Here is a 19,760-nt window from a genome sequence, read left to right as displayed (position 1 = left end):
ACAAAACTGACTTTTAAATAAGAGTGTAAGGATTGTTTAAACTTTACTTTGTAGTCCAAGAACAAAACAAGATCAAATGATAAAAATGATGCTCTCACACACACACACACACACACACACACACACACACACACACACATACACACACCAGATTTGTACAAACCCAATCAACCACAAGCATCACACTCCTCCACCCAGCACAGACAGAAGTAAAAATGTAAACATGATGAAAGATGACATAATTTAAGGCGTTATCTTAATATACACTTAATTTGTCATAAAACCTCAGATTAAAAATATATCTCTAAATTTACATAAAAACACATTTCTTACATTGAGCATAACATCACGATTACATATAGTGGATATATATATATATATTTATATAACCTCGGACGCCACAGAGAGATCATTAAACAAAGGTTTTGACACATCTGGATCAGGAACACCAGGAAAATTGGCTATAAAATCAAGTGAGTTCACTGACTTGTTGTCAAGTGAAGCAAACAGAAGTACTGATTTGAGTGACACGTGTGGGGAGATTGCTGTTGACAGTGGTGTGGGAGGTTTGTCAGTACCTAAAAATGTTTTGATTGTAACTTGAGGTCACCTTAATGGCAGGAACAGCCAACGAAACAGCAGCACGACTAGTCTGGACTGGTTCACTATGTTGGGTAACACATTTATTCATTTTCTTTACAAGAGTTAGATGAGCAGATTTTCTCTCATGACTCCTGAATGTTAGCATTTTGGTATATTTTTTAACAGGGCTTGCATCCCCTCCCTTGCTTTTTTTATGCTAAGCTAGGCTAATCACCTCCTGGGTTCAGCTCCACACTCTTTGCCGCATTCATGTCATAATGGAGATGTCTTGACAAATCCAGGAAGTGAGTTTTAGAGGTGTTGGTGGGTGTAGTCAACGTTGACAGGTAACTTGTGAATACTGTTGAGGTCAGATTCAATCAGAAGTACAAAATAATGTCAACACAAAATATTTTTGAGGCTTACAATCATACAACTATCTTGAGTTGTACAATGATGTAAAGAGTCAGAAATCTTAATCTCATCCAATCCACCTTCTAGAAAGACAGTGAGTGTGTTTCCCCTCAATGTTTCATCAATCCTGTAATTTCTATCAGCAACATTTGAATAATTCTCACCAGGCTATTTACAGGCAGTGGAGACAGCTGACATCCAAACATTTAAAACAAACCTTGTGTAGTAATACATTTTACATCTGAGGAATATGACTGAATCATTTCATTTAGCCCTTTGTTTTGTTTTGTTTCTACAATTTCGAACGTTTACGAGGTCTCCGAGTGGTTGACCTTCAGTGACCTGAACCAGCCTTTAATGTTGCATTAAAAATATATTCAAAACATTTCAGACCCAAAAGTCATCTTGAGCTGGAATGTTCTCAGACCATCATGGCAACTTCAGGATTTTAAACATGGATGTGTGATATTAAAGTGCATGTGAAAAATAGTTGTTTCAGAGCCTTGATGCATGGTTTTGTCATTTCTAACTGCAGTCCAGATTCAAAGAATATAAAGTTAAAAAAAAACAAAACAATAAATATGAGATTTGATCAAAGACAAACCCATTGGCACTTAAAAAAACTAACTATGGCACAATCAAGTCGCTGTTTGATGCATTCAAACAAAAATGCCTCTGAGATAAAAATGTTTTCTGCAAGTCAGAGAAAGTCTCTGAGGAAAACAACCACATTCAAAACCATAACTTATACACATCATCATTCACTTTGAAAATACAAACGCTGATGACAATATGGTTTCATTAAGTCCAGACTCTGAAGGACCCAACTCACTCTTTTACGGATGGATCAGGGGCTCGAGGTGCCGTTGGTCGCGTGAGGCTGAATCACAATCGGTGCATTTTCACCTGGAAGTGTGAAAAACAGTTTTTTAGATTAAATCTACAGTTTCTATACTTTTTATACTTTGATAAATCTCTCAGTTAAAGCTGTGAAATGGCCTAATTAATCCAAAATGATGGACAGACAATGCCAAACATTGAGTGTTTCCATCCATTGAGATAATTTCCTTCTATCTCTAAATTCAAATTATCAGATGAATATCTTTGGTGAATGAATAAGATGAATTTGTTGGTTGGACCAAGAAGACAACTTGAGCTTGCTGGAAATTGTGTTTTGTGGCTCCAGAGGAAGCTGATGTTCCTCAGTGGCTAAGGTGCATTGTGGGTAATTTATGTCAGCTGGTCGACATTGCACTCATGTTTAAAAACATATGTTCAAAATCAATACAGCAGAACAAGAAATATCACCTGTGTTAAATCCACACTTTCTTCTTTCTTTAGCAAACCTAGCACTTCATTACCCACGATGCAACTGTGTACACTGAGTGACATCACTGGCAGTTATCTATCAGATAACCAGCAGCTTCTGCTAGAGCTTTTTTATTAGTCCTGCTCAAGACTTGTAAACACCCTTGGTGGCGTTTTCCTAAAGTAGCAAACAAGCCTATAATACAAAATAGAGTAACAGTTTTAAGACCTTGTCAGAAAGGGGTTAAGTACATATAAAAATTCATGAGATAAGTTATCATAGTTTATGTGGTACATTGCACTGAGGAGCAAGACAAAACAGCTTGAGCAAATAAGCATCACAAGAAGTGTTCAATCAATACCAGTCACAACTTCAGGTAGCACAGGTTGTTTTAAGCGCAGTCACTCAAGATCAGTGGTTCACCTGCTCTCAAACACAATGTATTGAGTAAGGCTGATGGCGCATTATTGTAAAAATGTGCTTTTCCTCATAAAATCTTCTCTGAAGTCAATTCCCAAATTCATTTGTGCTCCCAGTACTCAGATTGAGAACCACTGCTCTTGATATTTACATGTTAGAACATTATTCCTTCCACTGCGCACACCATTGATAACATTATCAACAGTGATAACTGTAAGCAAGCAAAGTTATTTTTAAGTTATAAGAAGAAGAACAGCGTCTTTCACTTTTGTGCCTTATGCAGCACTTGTGGGGAAAATGTTAATACAAAGAAGTGAAAGTGTTAGTGATTTTTTTTTTTAGCTACACAGACCACATGAGCCAGCCTGTTAGAAGCTGTTAACATGAACTCTTCCACAGTGAAACTGCTTCAGGTTCTGCCAGATAAGCAATGCAGCCCAGAGCGGCAGTCAGCTGAGGACAGGTAAACTTTACCTGAAGTGTCACTGGGGCTTGGCTGAATAATTATTACAGGGTCTCCTGCTGTGGAACAAAATTTAACACTAAGTAAATACACACTATAACATCAAACTGTATTTGTTTCCATGATAATCAAACTGACCTTAAAAGGGCAACACAACTTCATTCAGTTTTATTCCTCCCCCCCCATATTTGGCGGACCCTGCCACCTTTAAAGCTAAAGTGTTTACTGATCAAGTCATAATTTGGAATAGAAATCATAAAATCCCTTGTTCAAAACTAACAAAATCTAACTAATTCTCACTATTTAACACGTTACATCATGTTTGTTTAATCTGTACAAAAACTGAAGTTGTTTAGTAAGATATTATGTGCCAACTGTGTCTTGGCTGCAAAAACGGAAGTGTGTTTCTAAACATTTCATCTGCATATTTGGCAATGGTTACTATTAGCCAGAGACGGCAGATCTAATTACTCTTATCTCAGAAGGCAACAGATTGGAATGTATCGAAAGAAAAATGCAAACTGCAAGCTTTTGAAATCTACTGATTATCAGCTGATTAAGCAGCTTTTAGTTTCTGTTTTACATCTGATGATCAACTGGACAATGCAACATGGGATTTTTTCAGAAGTGAGACAGTCCCGGAGGATATCCTTTTAATTTCTGTGCAAAAACAGCCCAAAGAACAAAGTCTCTCACCTGCATCCTGTTCTCTGAGCTCTGCCTCGAGGTCCTCAGGGTCAACATAGACAAAATTGTCTTCCTCTTCTGAAGTTTTACACTTCCCACAGCAGCAACAGCAGCAGCAGAAACAGCAGCAGCAGGTGAAGATAGTGCAGCACATGAAGAGGGCCTGAAAACAAAGAAACTACTATCAGGATACATGTTCTCGCTGTAGACAGAATTAACTTCAACTGTTTAACTGTTTATACATAACTTCCAAAATCAAGTCTATGCTGACACACCTACAACTACTGGCAGCTGATATGCATTTTCATTCAGGCGATGGTGAGTTGAACCAGTTACCTTGAACCAACACTTGGACATGAGGAAGTAGTATTTGACACCCTCCTCCCCAAACTGCTCGGCAGCGTAGAGGCCCATGGATCCATACTCGTCGTAGATCTTGCGTTTGTTTTCATCACTGAGGATGGAGTTGGCGTTATTGATCTCCTTGAATTTCTCTGCAGCTTCTGGATTGTCGGGGTTCTTGTCAGGGTGATGCCTCAGTGCCAGTTTCCTGGAAACAAGTATGTTAGAAATAATGCAGTTGTCTTTTGCACTGAATGTTAAAGAATTGCAGTCATCCACAACTTAAGACACTACTGACCAATCTTCTCCACAACAGCTTCTATATTAGAAATCAGGGTGTTTGTAAGGCCCATGACTAACAACAAATGTATAGGGCTTGTATTAGTAGCCATGCTAAACACATTTTAATGGGATTTGCCATTTGTATCTTTGCAAAGACTGGGAATAAGAAGTCAAATTTACACTCAAAACAAAAGGGGATATCAGATCACCAGAGTAACTGTTAACTGCTGCCAACTGCAGCTGCTGTTACTAAACACATAAGTGAAGAAAAGCATGTGTTACATAACACAGCCCTTCAGTGTTGACTCAATGCTGAACGCACCGAACTAATATATTTTTATGAACACACCTGTATGCCTTTTTTATGTCCTCTGGAGTTGCTCCTTTCTCCAGACCCAGGACTTTGTACAAACTGTCCCCTGCTGTTGACATTTTACGCTGAGCTCTGTTTGGGTCCTCCATGATTTGGGCTTCGACTGCTGTGAAATGAAAAAGACAAAAACACCTTCTAACAAGTCCTGACAGGGAGTAACTTTAACGAGTCATGCGTTGGGTTTGACAGTAAATAAACCACAATAATCGGGTGTTAACTATGCTGACGGTTCAGACAACTCATATATCTGATTGCAATCGTTATTGCTCACATCGGTTAGGAAGGAAATACACAGAATGACTCGGATGTTTAACGAAGTTAGTCACAACATGTTAAACCCTGAGGGGTCAAGTCACGACAAACTGCTAACGGACTGCTAGCTAACTTTAGCGGGACCGCAAGAGGACGAAGTAATACGGAAAAACGTACGTACCAGACAAATAAATACCGTAGCTTTTGGTTGAATCATAGAGCCCGGAATATGTCTGTTGACTGTCTTAAAGTCTGCCACTAAAATTGAAGCTGGCACACGGTCTCCCCCGTTGAAACTTCTCTGCTCGTAAACCGGAGGGAACTTCACAGTAGCCGCAGCGGGGAGAAGGAAGTTTGAAACAGGAAGTAATGTTGTTACGTCATCAGTGCGCGACGGCTATTCAAATAACCAGGATGTAAACATTAAAGGAGAAGGTTTATGTGTATTAATATAATCGATATTAAGTGTTTTTCTCATTTTTTTCTTCAGTATTAATAGTTATATACACAGTTCTCTTCAATTTCAAAATCATTTTCTGGAAATAAATGTACTTCGGTATTAAAGTAAATAAAAGTAAAATATAAGTAAATTAAACATATTTTACTTACTATCTACTTTTGTCAATTATCGTATCTGATTTTCAGAGTCCATTTGATTTTTTTGAATCCGATTGCTGATCAAATAAAGTAACTTATAACTAGTATTTGCAAATGAATTTAGTTAATAAAAGGTATAGTGTTAGCCTCCAACATGTGGTGGAGTGGTAGTATAAAACTGCAGAAAAGGCTTGAGGCTATGCTAAAAACTTAATATGCAAGAAAGAACAATAATTGCGGTAATTAAAAAAAATGTTCACTATTGATATTATAAAGAAACAGTGCTGTGAAAAATCATTGTTGGACTATTGATGAAAAGGGCATATCTAAAATAATGATCAACATTTGTGCAAGACAAATACTTTTCCAAAAAAACAACAATGTGTTGTAAGATTGTTTATATTAATATAACTCACATACACTTCAGAGCAATTACTTTTTACTTTTTACTGCAGCTGTTTATGACCTAGTTTTCTGATTCTGTTGAATAACATTGATGATGATCTTCCCCTTCTCCTTTTGTTTTTTTTTTTTGGCCTCCATGTGCCAGTGAGCCTCTGCAATCTCCTCCAGGTTGAATGTCCTCATTGATACTGTTTGGTCGGGAAAAAAAAATACTGAGAAAGCTTTCAAAAGGTCTGCTTTGTACTGTGAATAGAAAATGCAAAGCAAGAATCCGACTTGGTTACAAATATGCAAATACAAGAGATGTGTCAAAACTAATATTCATCCATTTTGGAAGGCGGCAATGTTGGATTGTCACTTGACATGAGGCAGCATGTTCACATGCAGAGATGAAGAAACACAGCTGGGGTGTGATTTCTGTTTGAATTCTCACCTGAAGACTGCTTGAGCGGAGGAGGCTGCCACACTGAACCACGGTCACATTCAATTCTATATTTTTCTGCATCAGTTTTGACTTGTTTAGAGCACCACAGGGAGAATTATAGCCAATTTAAACAGGCGTGTGGGGATGCAGAAATTACCAATTACAAAGATCCTTTGTGGTACATTAATTCAACATTAAATCTGATGAATTATGTGTCATTTTAACCATCATCTTGCGAGAAGATGAGTGGGATCCAATGATTAAATGTTCCAAAAACCCACTTGGGACCCTCCCCACTCCACCTCCGAGTGGTCGGCTTCATTGTTCACATTCCTGGTCATATTCTTTTGGCGATATCTTTATAGGTGGCAGCCAGAGCACCTGGAGTAAACCCACACGAGATGACCTCTGAGCCCTCATGGTGTCTTAGGAGCAGGTCTTCTGCTTCAGGGTAATTCATCCTCATTCAACCACCGAGTGTGATCTATGATAACGCCTCCAAAGTGGGCTTTTACATGGGGTACTATGGTAGCCTTCCATGGAACCTGAAGATAAAAATCCTCATATTTTGGGGGTGGATATCATCATGGGGGAAATCAGAGCACCTGGCAGAGGAGGCTGGTGTTTCTGTCAGTAAACCATCTGCAGTAAGTGAGTGAAGATTCCTTTGTTCTCTGCATGAGGAGGGCTCAGAGGGGACATTTAAGCTGTTGGAGGCATGCAGGTTTTCAGCTGCCAGGATGATACTGTAGTCCTGTATTCTGATGCAGTCTTCTTGCTTCTTCTGAGATTTTCAATTTTTCCCCTTCTCAGCCTCCTTTTCATCCCACAGTTTGTTCCCTGTGCAGGAAGGACTTTGCACCCTGTGACTTCCCTCGTGAGGCACCTTGAAATTGAATCTCTGTGGAATGTGACAGCACACAATGCCCAACGATCCCATTCACTATTTCAAATATAATAGGCTATTATATTACACACACTGAGACACCCTTAGCAGCAAACAACACTGTATAACACGGCTCTCTGAGGGGGGACGCAGCACACAAATCAAGTAGGAAAACCATATCCTTTGCTTGAATTTAAAGAAAAAGTTGAAGAAATGTACTAAAAACACATTATCTCTATCTAGACTTTGCATAATGGACCAAAGTTTCAGAAGATATGATGTTCTGCAGAGAAACCTGAGAGTGCTAAACCAAAAGGAGGAGAGGGATCTGCAGCAGAAGCTAAACGTGTTGGACAAACAGTACAGGTACACTCACAAAATACTTCGACAGAGAACAGACTCACTGATGAAAGAACAGAGACGAGTCATGATTGTGAAAGTCTGTGAGCCTAAAGCAACAGTTGGCATCGCTATGAAAGAGATTGGAGAACACAATAATTCAGAGATGCAACTAAGAGGCATTGAAACATTTGAAGGCAGAAGATCGTACTCCAGCAAATCCCAGTACCACATCCAGGGATCTGAACTGGTGGAGCAGAGCCGGTCGATATCAGCACCACCGCTTTCAGTCAAGCCCGCCAGCTCAGTGAGACACATGGGCAACATCAAGAGCAGCCTGTCTCTTATGCAGATGAAAAACATTGCAACAATTGACTCAATCTCAGAAAAAGAGCTGGCCAGGCAACAGCAGAAAGCCCAAGAGGAACTGGAGAGGCTGAGACAGCTGCAGAGGGAAACTTTACACAAGAGGGTGACGGCGTTTATAGAGAAGCTGAGGGACAAAAGCAACATGCAGCTACATGTGGAACCTCCATAGACAAACTCAGAAGTTTGCTTTTAACTCAGTTTAATAACTCAACATTTGCAACACCAAGAAGAAACATTTACAAGTGTTAATTAAAAAGATTTAGAATGACATTTTAATGAAAATATATGTACAAAATGTCATTATTTCTGAATGAATTACACAATATTCCCCATCTTCTTCATGGTGGTCAAAGCTTTGTGCACAGGAGTCTCCTTTAGCAGGCTGCCGTTTTCCTTCCACTCTGGAGAATCAGGAAGCTTCTTGTCTGCAAACAAGTTCATATTTAAAGTTAATGTACTTTTGAAAATGTAAAGTTGGTGACTTCCTGTTCAGACTTGATTTTTCCTGCGTAGCCCTGTATGTCTCCATAGATCTAACTATTATTTTGTTATTGAGAACAAAACTTATTTAACAGGGCTGCGGTGATTATTTTCATACTGCATATTCTATTACATTTTATGTTTTCATAGATGATGTGTTCGGTCTATTAAAAATCAGGTTTCAAGTACAACTGTGTCATGATTGACAGCTGATTGCAATGGAGTTAGGCGGGTGTATGGGTCATGACGTCACAAACACAAGATTGCAGCACACACATCTGGGATATTTTGGATACATTTTTGTACATCGGGAGGAAATGGAGGTGGGTTGTCCATCTTTACATAGCCATCAATGTGAGTCAGGAACCTCCTGAGGTATAACAAAATTCCTACCATCAGATTCAAAGTGGACTCGGGTGGGAAGACTTCTGGTGTGGTCAGAGTAGTCCAGAGTGCAGAGAACAGCCGTCTTCTGTTTGGGCAGGGTGAACATCAACACCAGTATTGAACACAAAACGTTACTCTCCATCACTTCCACAGACTTATGGAGTTCCTGTAAACAAGCAGGAGAAGAGGGTCAGCATGTTATTCTACAACATTTCACTTAGATAAATGACATTTTCCTCTGTTTGTTCAAAGATTAGTTTTTTCATAAAGGAGCAAAAATCACTTTCCAAATAAACAAGACAACAATTTTGGTGTGCTTAAAGGCTGTAGCTATCACTTTTTGGTCTATAAAAAGGTTAGACAAATTAAGGAAATGGCCATAATAATTTCTCAGAGGCAAAGTTGACATATCTTAAATAAAATTGTTAATTGAAAAATAACAAACTGGCACCTTCACAAGCTTTAGCTGCTGCTTTCGGGCTGCAAAGGCGTTGAGATGTTGGCTGAGCATGTCCAGAAAAGTTCTTATGTTTGTCTGCAGGTTGTTCTGCTCAGCCAGGCTGTTCAAGGGAATAAACGGAGGAACGCTGTGGCGACTGATCCTCAGCGTCGGCTTTAGGTCTATCTCCAGATTGTAGGTTTCTAAGAAGACACCATCATAGGCGGTCGCCAGAGACACACACACTCCTTTACCCTGACGAGTCTTTATGACGTTGTACCCACCTGGTGACATCAGTGAGGAAAAAACAGGGAGACATATTTATAAAAGTGGATTAATGAAAACATCTCACTGTGAAAACTGCAACTGGGTGAATGACATGAGAAGACAGAATAATTAAACGACTTGGAGTGAGTACCAATGGTGTGATGAGCGTACAGAAGGTCTTCCAGTTGTGTATGTCTGGCCATCAGTCGCAGTAGTTGTGAGGGCTCCGAGTCTTGCTCCATTTCTTCCTCCTCATCTCCTTCATTTGTCGACTGTTTGTCCAAAGACGCTCTCAGTTTCTGGAGATGCTGTGGCAGGATGGTGTAAACAGCAACAACAAATCAGCCAACAATAAAACACCAATTATAAATAAAATGTACGTGATTAATAGGGTGACTTTTTAGGTAATATAAAAACAGAATTGTGGGTAATAACACCCAGGACAAGTAATCATATTTGTTTTGGCAATAACGGAGTAATGTAACACATTTCTAATGTAATAGTTGTAATAAAAGAGTTGAAAACATCCTGTGATGGAACTTATTTATACTGTTGAGGTTCTGTGCTTGACTATTTCCAGTTTCTGCAAATTAGTACTTTCGCTCCATGTATTTGACAGCTTTGGGTACTTTGCAAATTCAGATTATTCAGTGTTTACTGGCTGTTACTCATGACATCAGATAGTGTTGTGGACACCAAGAACACGGAGTGGTGAACACTAACAGAGAAAGGGAATGCTGCGTCTGAGCCAAAGTACTGCAGTACATTTTAAAATGAATCTATTTTTTTTTTTTTATCTCCAATCAGAAACAAAAAAAAACAAAGATTACAATAAATGGAGAAATGCTGATTACAGGCACAGATAACTGGTTTACCCCTTAAATGGATTGCAGTTAAATAAAAGTAATTTAAAAAATGTATGACTCGAATAACAAGTGACTAAGATTATCAAATAAAAATTACAATGTTTGCACCCACAATTTGGGGGAAAACTGAAAAACTCAAACGAAGTAAAAGTACCTGAAAATTGTGTTGTTGTTTTTTTTTAAAGTAAACAAAGATTGTTTGTCATCACATCCTGTCACCACCCAAGGATACAAATCCTGCTGTGATCATCGAGTCATCCCACCTTGTGTGTCTCTATCTCTGCCTTCAGCTGGTCTCTCTGGGCCCTCAGCGCTTCAACTTGAGCCTTCAGCTCCTTCACACGACTCTGCTGCTGAGGTTGAGTTTTGCGGCTTCTCGCTTTAACTTCCAGCAGACTGAGCTGACTCAAAACACCTGCAAGGTGAGCAAATACTCGTGTTAACGCTCCAATGACAGAAGTGGAAGTTGTGAAAATGATGACGCTTAAAAAAACCGTTAGCTCTAGCTAGCGTTAGCTAACGAGCACCACAACAAACTCCTTAACAAGCTAGCTAACAGTGAATACAGTCGTGGTAAGCTAAATAGCATAAGCAGGCTAGCTTTCAATAGTCCGAGTTACCTGTCGCAGACGCCCCCGGCATATTTAACAAGTCTTTATCTTCTTTATTGTGTGTGAAATAATGACGCTCCTCCGGTGAAAACACCCGCTACAAGCTGCGGATGTTTTGAATTCGGCGGCTCCTACGTCATCACGTACAGCCCCGCCCATAGCGTCAAACCCGGAAGCGAATTCAAAATATTCTGTGATCTCATGGAGCGTGAGGCGTGAGATTAGCGAAGTGGTGGGTAAATTTAATGCTTTCCTAACACAGCAAAGGAACTAAAAATATAAAGGTTGTATTGTCCACACAGTGAGAATATTTTGACATATTTTGTTCTTGTTTTAAGCCATAAAGACATTCAAACAGGTAGTTTTTACCTAACGTGGTGCTCTTGAATGTCTCACTAAGCAGCATGGTGCCACTGACAGTGAGCCTCACCCGGATATCCAGAGTGCATGCGCGTATAAAGGTGAGTGTGTCTCACGATATTCCGTTTGTTTATGTCGTTGTCACAACACTATATTCTTACACATGTGATATGTTTTTATTTCTGTTCATATTTTCTCACATTCAGTCAGGTTAAGCAGCTCCAGGTCGAGATTAAAGGGTAACTAAGTGTAGTGTTGCATTATTTCTCACACATTTCACATTTGAATCAGCTAAGGAGTAGCACCATTAGTTATTTATGGCTATTAAAGATAACATAAGAAGTTACAACAGCCGTGTCTGCAAGTGAGGTAAGTCACCTCCTGCATTATTCCTTCCAGTGGTGCCTAACTGTGAGTTTAGAGAAATTATTCTCGTGTGCTGTCTCCTGATTATGTCTGGGTTAATAATTGATAAACAAGTCTGTTGACAGGAAATTAATTTGAGTTGTTTTTTTTAAGTAGAAATGCCAACCATTCTCTGGCTTCTCCAATATGAGGATTTGCTTGTTTTCTTTGTTTTGTATCACTTTAAACTGATTGCCTTGAGGTTTGGGGCTGTTAATCAGACAAAATAAGGCATTTATATATGCCAGAGTGGATTCCAAGAAATGGCAAAGAGATTTTCACTGTTTTTTTTTACATTTAAACGACCAGTTTGAGGACCACAATTGTTGGGTTAATTGAGAAAATGATGGTCATAATAAACAATGGTGAAAATGATCATTAGTTGCAGCTGTAGTTGAGGGGATGCAATAATACATTATCGTTATTATTATGAACAGAACTATAACTAAGGATTATTATCGTTATTGGTTACCTTGCAGATTATTTTCTTTATCAAACCCTGTGTATTTGATATATAAGAAAACAAATTAAACATCTAATCAGAACTTGTTTGAGTTGAACGTGACGCCTCGGTTCAAAACACAAAGATGTTGAGTTTATTGTCACGGCTGAAACCAGAAAATTTTTTATATCTATGCTTGAAAAATGACTGGAAACTTAAATCATGTGATTGTCAAAATAGTTGCCATCAAAGTTTTTGTCAATTCCTTAATAAACTACTTGTTTCAGCACTGAAAATAGATTCTAATCTATTGAAGTGATTGAACTAATCTCTAATCATCTAACCATGACTTTCTGGATGAATATAGGTTAAATAGAATAAATGTAAATAACAGTATGTGGGCAAAGACAAATAACAGTAACATGGATTTCAAAGCAATGTTTCCTCTTTTAGTTATTTCTATCTTCTTGGCTTTTGACCTTCAAAACCCTCAGCGGGTGTTGTGGCTGTGTGGTGTAGTACACACAAAGGCAGCAGGTGGCAGAGTAGCAGAGCAGCTCCTCCCCTCACCAAACCAGCAGTCAAGTATTTTTGGAACAACACAACCGGGGGAAAGTTAACACAGGGGTTGTTTGACCTCGGTTTGTTTCCACAGACTGCTGCAAACACTTCAGTTTAGGTTACAGCAGTAAGTTCTGCTCCCGTCTGTCTGTTTGAGAAGGAACAGAAAGCTGTGAGGGGAATCTGGGGAATGAGGAGAGTGCATACCAAGCTACCTGTCAACAAACTGATTTGTTCATGATAAAAAGAGTGCAAGCTTCATATTATTGCGGCCAAATGTCAGCAAAGTGTGCTTTCCCACACACACAGACATTTAATCAGTGTTTTCCACATCAAGGCTGTTGGACTCCTCTGACTGATGGGTGTGGACGAAGACGCTTCCCACCCGTCTGACTGTGCGACTGCAGGAGAACCAAATCTTCTCGGACTGCAGCCGAGGCTAAAAGACAATCAAGATGGATCCGTCCGACCAGAAGCTCTTCACTGTTGTAGACTTTGTGATATTTGGGGTCCTGCTCGCCGCCTCTTTGGGCATCGGGCTGTACCATGCGCTCTCAGGGGGCCGTCAGCGCACCACACAGGAGTTCTTGATGGCAGACAGGAGCATGAAATGTCTTCCTGTTTCACTGTCGCTCATCGCCTCATTCCAGTCCGCCGTGGCGATTATCGGGGTGCCGGCAGAAATCTACACTCACGGCACTCAGTACTGGTTCATTGGCTGCGCCTATATTCTCGGCCTCCTCATTCCCGCTCATGTTTTCATTCCAGTATTGTACAGGCTGCGGCTGTCCAGCGCTTATCAGGTACGAGGAAGCAGTTTTATTGTTATGTTTGAACTGGATTTAATATTTCTGTTCTTTGTCCTGCCTAACCTGCGGCTCTGTTGTTGTTGTCGTTTCACAGTATCTTGAGCTGCGCTTCAGCAAAGCAGTGCGCATCTGTGGAACCTTGACCTTCATCTTTCAGATGGTGGGTGCAACACCGAAAGGATAAGTTCAGCCGAAACATAAAAATTCTGTCCTATCTACTCACCCTCATGCTGATGGAAGTCTGATCCACAAATCATTTCTGGAGCTTCGCAGCAAAGCAGCGTTGCAGCATCCTCCTAAACAACTGAAGTAGATGGAGATGTGTTTTTAAAATGTAAAACACAACCAAAACATTTATTTTATATGGCTCCATACAAATCATCCAGCAATATTATGTTCTTTCAAAGCCCAGAGATCCTGAATTGATTTGAAAAGATGATATTTACACTGTTATGAAGCAGAAATCTTCACTGTAGCTGCGAGGCTAAAAAGTTTGTGTTCATGATGTCGACTGCACAACTTCTTCAGTTAATTCATAACAAAATCTGCCCACCATCTCCTCTAAAGCCCCCAAATAAATATATCTTGTTTGAGTGATCAAAAACTGCAGGATATGTGCCAGCATGTTTCATAAATTCATCATTCGCAGACAGGAGTTGCAGCTGTCTTGTGGCGTACAGACACGAGAGTAGGGTCAGTGTTTACGTGTATCTCTGGACCTGATCCTGATTCAGTCATCTTAAAATTCTTGAAAAATACAAGAGATGCATCATTTTTTTTTTTTTTATCTCTGTGAAGATCTTTGAGTTTCTTTACGATGCAGACTGTGTTTGTGTTTGTGTGTTTCTCTGCTCCAGGTGATCTACATGGGCGTTTGTGTGTACACGCCAGCCTTTGCTCTTAACGCAGGTTAGATAAGTTCAATGTTTTTCTCTGACTGAGTCATTTTCAAAATGTGAGATCTGCGGTTCAGTGTGTCTGTGTGTGTTTTCTTTCAGTTACCGGATTTGAACTATGGGGAACAGTGCTGGCCACTGGACTCGTGTGCACCTTATACACAACAATAGTGAGTTATGATAAATCATACAGCTCATGTTAACATTTGCATGTTTCTCTTCGATCCTCCGAAACACTGTTGAATTACACTTTGCTTAATTAAAACTGAAATACAGTATGTTTCCTCTCAGACAAAATGTCTTGTCAATGAATAGACGATTTTAGAGGATTAAACGTGCATTAAGTGAAAGTGTAAATGTGACGGTCGAGTGTTCAATGAGACAGATATTGGAAAAAAGAATACATTGGCATGTATCATAATAATTCCCATGTGTCTTTGCTGTTCTTGACAGGGTGGTCTGAAGGCCGTCATCTGGACGGACGTGTTTCAGACTCTTGTGATGTTTGCAGGGCAGCTGGCTGTCATCGTGGTGGGGGTGCAGAAGACTGGAGGAGTGTCTGAAGTCTGGAGGAAAGTGTGGGAAGGAAATCGCATCTCTGCTCTCGAGTGAGTCCGTCGACAGGGAAGTCTTTGCACAAATGCATCATTGTTTAACCAGTTCTCAGTGGGGATTAGCTATGTAAATACCAACTCACAGAAAAAAAGCAGATTGTCTCCTTCTTTCATGAGGATTGTAGTCCTTGAGTCAACTTCCTGCCAGAGGAATACAATGACTAATGTATGCTTCTGCTCTGAACACACACGTCCCTGTCAGCGCTCAATACAGAAAACATTTTCTGCAGTTTTCAGACAGATATTAATTTAACTTACAGACTTGAACTCAGAAATACAAATAGAATTTTAAACAAAAGTGAACAAATAAAAACATTTCATTAAAGGAACAAAAATGAAAATTCAGTCATTATCTGCTCACCTTCATGCTGATGGAGAGTCAGATGAAGTTTGAGGCCCACAGAACATTTCTGGAGCTTCACAGCGAACAGTGTTCATGACGCCTTTTAAGATCTATCCGGGATCTCGCAGCTTCCTGAGACTCCAGGGACAATTTCCTGTTTTTCTCACTTTTTAAAACAAGTTTCCAGCTTCTTCAGTTGTTTGGGAGAATGCTGCAGTTCTGTTTTGCTGTAAAGCTCCAGAAATGTTTTGTTGACAATGACTTTCCATCTGCGTGAAGCTGAGCAGATAATGAGCGAGTTTTCATTCATGGGTGAACTCTTACATAAAGAATTATTTCCTGTCTTTTTCCTAAAAGAGGTGTATTGCAGTGTTTTTATATAATTGACTTCATGCATTTCGCTAAACCTTCTTGTCATGCAGTGCTCTTTACTGACATTGCAATTGTAAGATCACTGTTTAACCTCTCAACAGCTCTTTTGAGTTCAACAACATACAGTGATGACACATAAAGAACCATGTGGCTTTATTTTACAATCACTAAAGACACGACAACAGCTAAGTATCATCTGTATTTTCTCTCTTGGGTCCAGCCTGAACCCGGACCCTACAGAGAGACACACCTTCTGGACTCTGGGGGTCGGCGGGGTCTTCCTCATGCTGTCCCTGTACGGAGTGAACCAGGCTCAGGTCCAAAGATATCTCAGCGCCCGCACAGAGAGGGACGCCGTCAGGTACACAGAAAGCATTAAAAGCTCGATATTGACCGACATATCGCTTTTATTTTCTATTTTTACATCTCATCTATTAATGCACACGTGGTTTTGGGGGTAGTTCAGTGACCATCGCCACAGTAATAAGCAACACTACACTCCCACCTCTCCGCAGGTCTTGCTACATGGTGTTTCCTTCCCTGCAGCTGGCTCTGGCTCTGAGCTGTGTGATGGGACTGGTCATGTTTGCATGTTACTGTGGAGAAGATCACTCCAACAAGCTGGGCACCGCTTCAAGGGATGCTGTGAGTTTCAGTGTGTCGTTGACCGAAACCTCTGCACCATGTTTTGGGAAATAGCGATGTGATTCCTCTTTTCTAGCTTTCACAGCTTCCTCGATCTCAAAAAATGCGTAGGAGGGATGAAAGATAAGTCAATGGAAAAACTCTTTGAGCTCATGGTATATAACAGGAAACACAGGCTCTATTGGTATTTACATATTTTACTAGCAGTCCCTCTGGCACATTTGGCTCGTTATGTAAATGTGTGTCCATGCTGCTGTCCCCACAGAACATTGTCAGATTTGTTTGTTATTATTCATGCAAAGCAAACTCACCGGTATTTTCTACAGATGGTGATTTCCTTTGTGATGGACATGCTGCAAGGTCTACCTGGACTGCCTGGACTGTTTATTGCGTGTTTATTCAGTGCAGCCCTCAGGTACAGAATATTCCACAGCGACCAACGTCTCATTAAAACCCTTCCAGTGAGATAAATGCTGTCATGTAGTATGTTGTGTTTTGAAGACGTCAGTAATGTTTGTTTTGTTTGTCTTTATCTTGCACAGCACCATCTCTTCTGCTTTTAACTCTCTGGCCACTGTGACGATGGAAGACCTCATCAAACCACACTTCCCCGCCATGACCGAGGAAAGAGCGACCCTGCTGTCCAAAGCATTAGGTAAGCTCTCCGAAGTTTAAACTCAGCAATGCACGATACAAAACTGCACAATGATGACGTGATTGTTCTGTAACTCTTGTGTTTGCTTCATTAAGCGATGTCCTATGGGCTGCTGTGTCTGGCCATGGCCTACCTCACCCATCTAATGGGTGATTCAGTTCTGCAGGTAAGCTCTCAGCTTTAGTGACCAGATAATAACCAACATTTCTCACTAAAGCTGCGCCAACTGTTCAAATGTTTGAACTCCAGGTGGCTTTGAAAATCTTCGGGATGGTCGGCGGTCCGATTCTCGGTCTGTTTTGTCTCGGGATGTTCTTTCCTTGGGCCAACTCCACTGTAAGTTTAACCTCATCCGTGAGATCTGTCCCGGAGTTAGTCATGAGACATTTTACAGTAAAGAAAACTTGCGATATTCCTTTACCTGTATCTGTTCCAGGGAGCATTAGCTGGTCTTGGGGCCGGTCTGGCTATGGCTTTCTGGGTCGGCATCGGAAGCATTGTCACTCGAAGCTCCGGCACAAAATCGCTCCCGCCCGCCTGCGGAGCCATCCTGCTGTCAGACAACACGACCACGGCCATCCAGACTGCACTCAGCAACGTCACTCTGAGGTATCAGGCGCACACAACACAGCGCGGTGTGTTTCTCCACTGTGGTCGTTTTCTGACTTTTTATGTCTTTCCTCCTCTTTAGTCGACCCTCTGGACTGAAGAGGTTCTATTCATTGTCCTACATGTGGTACAGTGCGTTCAGCTGCTCCACAGTCATTCTAATCGGCCTGATCATCAGCTTTCTCACAGGTAGGCGAGCTCTTAGACATGTAGTGCAGAACGTTTCGTTGTTTATCTATACATTCTTTTAAACTCTGTATATTTTAGGCCCTATGAAAGCGGAAGATGTGACGCCAGGAACTATCTATCCCTTGTCTGGGAAACTGCTCTGTTTTCTACCTGAGTGTCACAAAAAGAAGCTCTGCTGTGCGACCCCTCAGGGACAGACGGTACGTAGCAGAGCAGCTCTACGGATGGTAGCTGCTTGGTTTTTGCTAGTTTTGAGTTTTGAGTTTCCACTGAAATATCTTTAAGTATCTTTATATTATTGTCTACTTTGATATTTTATTTTATTGTCTGTTTTACTTTTTTAACTGTATATCCTTATCTTAATCTCTTGTTTCCATTCATGCTGTATTTCTATTTCTACTTTGCACGGAGCATCTGGGACAAAAACAATTTCCTCCCGGGGTTAATAAAGTAAAAACCTTTGTGATCTTAAACCTGTTTTAACGTTTAATATTAACATTCAGTTATTTTAATCCTAACTTTTCTCCAAAACTTCGTTTGCATTTTGTGAACAAACTGAATATCCAAAATGTTTGTCCATAAAAATATATTTTTTGTTCAAAGGTAAAAACCGGGGTGGGCTCATATATATTTACCTTTTTTAATGGTCTTTCACTTATTCTTACAGCTGTCAGCACAACAGAGGCAACCTCCACACCACAAAGAAAGCAACGGACTGGTTTTGTCACAAGAGGACGGACAATCACAGGAAGAGACGTACGCTTTTCTTCCTCGTTTTTTGGAGTGTGAGACGACCGTGTGACGTCGCAGTCACGCGTCTGGACGAACGAACGAACGGTTAAAGCGTCTTCGCACGAGGCCCCTCGACTGAAACACATACTTGCATTTTAGTTTCTTGTGTTGTTGCCTTTGCATTGTGAAGATAGTTTAAATTTGCACTGTCGAACGCTGCAGCGAACAATGTACAGTCGACACTTTTTCAGTTTTCAGAGACTTAAGTGCAGCTGAGCCTGTTTTAGTTCAATTTATTCGTGTCAACTTCAGGTGGGTGATCACAGAATCATGAAAGGAAACTGCACTACATTGTTTTATCAGAATTACTGTATTACTGCCCTTTACAACAACCATAAATGGATTTACTTTTACAGTTATGTAAATGTATATGAAAATGTGTATTTGAACATGGTTTACTGCAGCTGTATGTGAGACGACTTTTGAAGAATGTGAAACGCAGAAAAAAAACTCTTTTTATAAAAATGATTAAAGATTTTATAGATAAACATTCACATTGTAAATGATTTACTCTATTTATAATAATTCAGCTGAATCATTTTCACACTTAAACATCAGTAAACTGGTCATCTGGCGCTCAAGGTCTGGAGTTAAATGAGAAATGTTGGAATTGACCAGATAGGAAGCGTTTAATGAGGTTTCTTGTGGAGTTGCATTAGAGGAAGCGTTGGCAACACAAACACACAGGTCACCAAACCCACGATCAGTCCCAGGATTATATCTGGCAGGATGATGATAATAACATCACACTGGTAGAGCCAGACTCCATAGTGAGTGCTTTTATTTTAACACTTTGATTGAAGGAGTATTTCTGTCCAGAGAAGCGACGTCCTGACCTGATCTGATTTTCCCCACGGGACATTGTCTCATAGTA

General features: G+C 40.3%; 4 protein-coding genes across 10 annotated transcripts; 2 read left to right on the top strand and 2 right to left on the bottom strand.

Annotated features, from left to right (window-relative positions):
* Positions 1–31: 31 nt before the first annotated feature.
* dnajc5gb (DnaJ (Hsp40) homolog, subfamily C, member 5 gamma b) lies at positions 32–5,495 on the bottom strand. Of its 4 annotated transcripts, XM_037071596.1 has the most exons (7): positions 5,306–5,495; positions 4,849–4,978; positions 4,212–4,425; positions 3,885–4,038; positions 3,200–3,247; positions 1,829–1,902; positions 32–943 (listed from the first exon to the last, which is right to left on the bottom strand). In XM_037071596.1, the coding sequence occupies exons 2-6, from the start codon at positions 4,959–4,961 to the stop codon at positions 1,844–1,846; spliced, it is 588 nt and encodes a 195-aa protein (XP_036927491.1). In that variant the 5' UTR covers positions 4,962–4,978; positions 5,306–5,495; the 3' UTR covers positions 32–943; positions 1,829–1,843. The 4 variants fall into 4 exon arrangements, with proteins under 4 accessions (XP_036927491.1, XP_036927490.1, XP_036927493.1 ...); XM_037071595.1 differs by having other exon boundaries at positions 32–1,902; XM_037071598.1 differs by lacking the exon at positions 3,200–3,247.
* Positions 5,016–8,328, top strand: LOC119004567. The gene is made up of 2 exons (XM_037071593.1): positions 5,016–5,297; positions 7,680–8,328. The coding sequence occupies exon 2, from the start codon at positions 7,690–7,692 to the stop codon at positions 8,311–8,313; it is 624 nt and encodes a 207-aa protein (XP_036927488.1). The 5' UTR covers positions 5,016–5,297; positions 7,680–7,689; the 3' UTR covers positions 8,314–8,328.
* Positions 8,327–11,361, bottom strand: cenpo (centromere protein O). Its single transcript, XM_037071585.1, has 6 exons — positions 11,204–11,361; positions 10,847–10,998; positions 9,869–10,025; positions 9,463–9,734; positions 9,018–9,177; positions 8,327–8,569 (listed from the first exon to the last, which is right to left on the bottom strand). The coding sequence occupies exons 1-6, from the start codon at positions 11,223–11,225 to the stop codon at positions 8,460–8,462; spliced, it is 873 nt and encodes a 290-aa protein (XP_036927480.1). The 5' UTR covers positions 11,226–11,361; the 3' UTR covers positions 8,327–8,459.
* On the top strand, positions 11,289–19,380 carry slc5a6b (solute carrier family 5 member 6). 4 transcript variants are annotated; one of them, XM_037071555.1, is made up of 17 exons: positions 11,289–11,426; positions 11,598–11,655; positions 13,300–13,765; positions 13,866–13,931; positions 14,629–14,680; positions 14,770–14,837; positions 15,121–15,275; positions 16,217–16,357; positions 16,512–16,641; positions 16,968–17,056; positions 17,184–17,296; positions 17,392–17,462; positions 17,546–17,632; positions 17,733–17,905; positions 17,988–18,094; positions 18,173–18,294; positions 18,762–19,378. In XM_037071555.1, exons 3-17 carry the CDS (start codon positions 13,418–13,420, stop codon positions 18,894–18,896), a joined length of 1,857 nt encoding a protein of 618 aa, XP_036927450.1. In that variant the 5' UTR covers positions 11,289–11,426; positions 11,598–11,655; positions 13,300–13,417; the 3' UTR covers positions 18,897–19,378. The 4 variants fall into 4 exon arrangements, with proteins under 4 accessions (XP_036927450.1, XP_036927452.1, XP_036927451.1 ...); XM_037071557.1 differs by having other exon boundaries at positions 11,595–11,655; XM_037071556.1 differs by having other exon boundaries at positions 11,371–11,478.
* The last annotated feature ends 380 nt before the right edge of the window (positions 19,381–19,760 follow it).

Source organism: Acanthopagrus latus, chromosome 16 (genome assembly GCF_904848185.1).
Source record: "Acanthopagrus latus isolate v.2019 chromosome 16, fAcaLat1.1, whole genome shotgun sequence".
NCBI lineage: Eukaryota > Metazoa > Chordata > Actinopteri > Spariformes > Sparidae > Acanthopagrus > Acanthopagrus latus.
Note: the sequence above shows the minus strand (reverse complement) of the source record. Positions and strands in the feature narration are given on the sequence as shown.

Bases quoted from the DNA above. Each gene is read 5' to 3' on its own strand.
- slc5a6b (XM_037071558.1), top strand. From the start codon at position 13,418: ATGGATCCGTCCGACCAGAAGCTCTTCACTGTTGTAGACTTTGTGATA. The intron at 17,297-17,391 runs GTAAGCTCTCCG...TGCTTCATTAAG, and splicing joins CCTGCTGTCCAAAGCATTAG to CGATGTCCTATGGGCTGCTG. The intron at 17,906-17,987 runs GTATCAGGCGCA...CCTCCTCTTTAG, and splicing joins CTCAGCAACGTCACTCTGAG to TCGACCCTCTGGACTGAAGA.
- LOC119004567 (XM_037071593.1), top strand. From the start codon at position 7,690: ATGGACCAAAGTTTCAGAAGATATGATGTTCTGCAGAGAAACCTGAGA.
- cenpo (XM_037071585.1), bottom strand. From the start codon at position 11,225: ATGCCGGGGGCGTCTGCGACAG. The intron at 9,735-9,868 runs GTACTCACTCCA...TGATGTCACCAG, and splicing joins GTACGCTCATCACACCATTG to GTGGGTACAACGTCATAAAG. The intron at 9,178-9,462 runs GTGCCAGTTTGT...GCTTGTTTACAG, and splicing joins AGCAGCTAAAGCTTGTGAAG to GAACTCCATAAGTCTGTGGA.
- dnajc5gb (XM_037071595.1), bottom strand. From the start codon at position 4,961: ATGGAGGACCCAAACAGAGCTCAGCGTAAAATGTCAACAGCAGGGGAC. The intron at 4,039-4,211 runs GTAACTGGTTCA...CTTTGTTTTCAG, and splicing joins TGTCCAAGTGTTGGTTCAAG to GCCCTCTTCATGTGCTGCAC. The intron at 3,248-3,884 runs GTGAGAGACTTT...TTTGTTCCACAG, and splicing joins GCTCAGAGAACAGGATGCAG to CAGGAGACCCTGTAATAATT.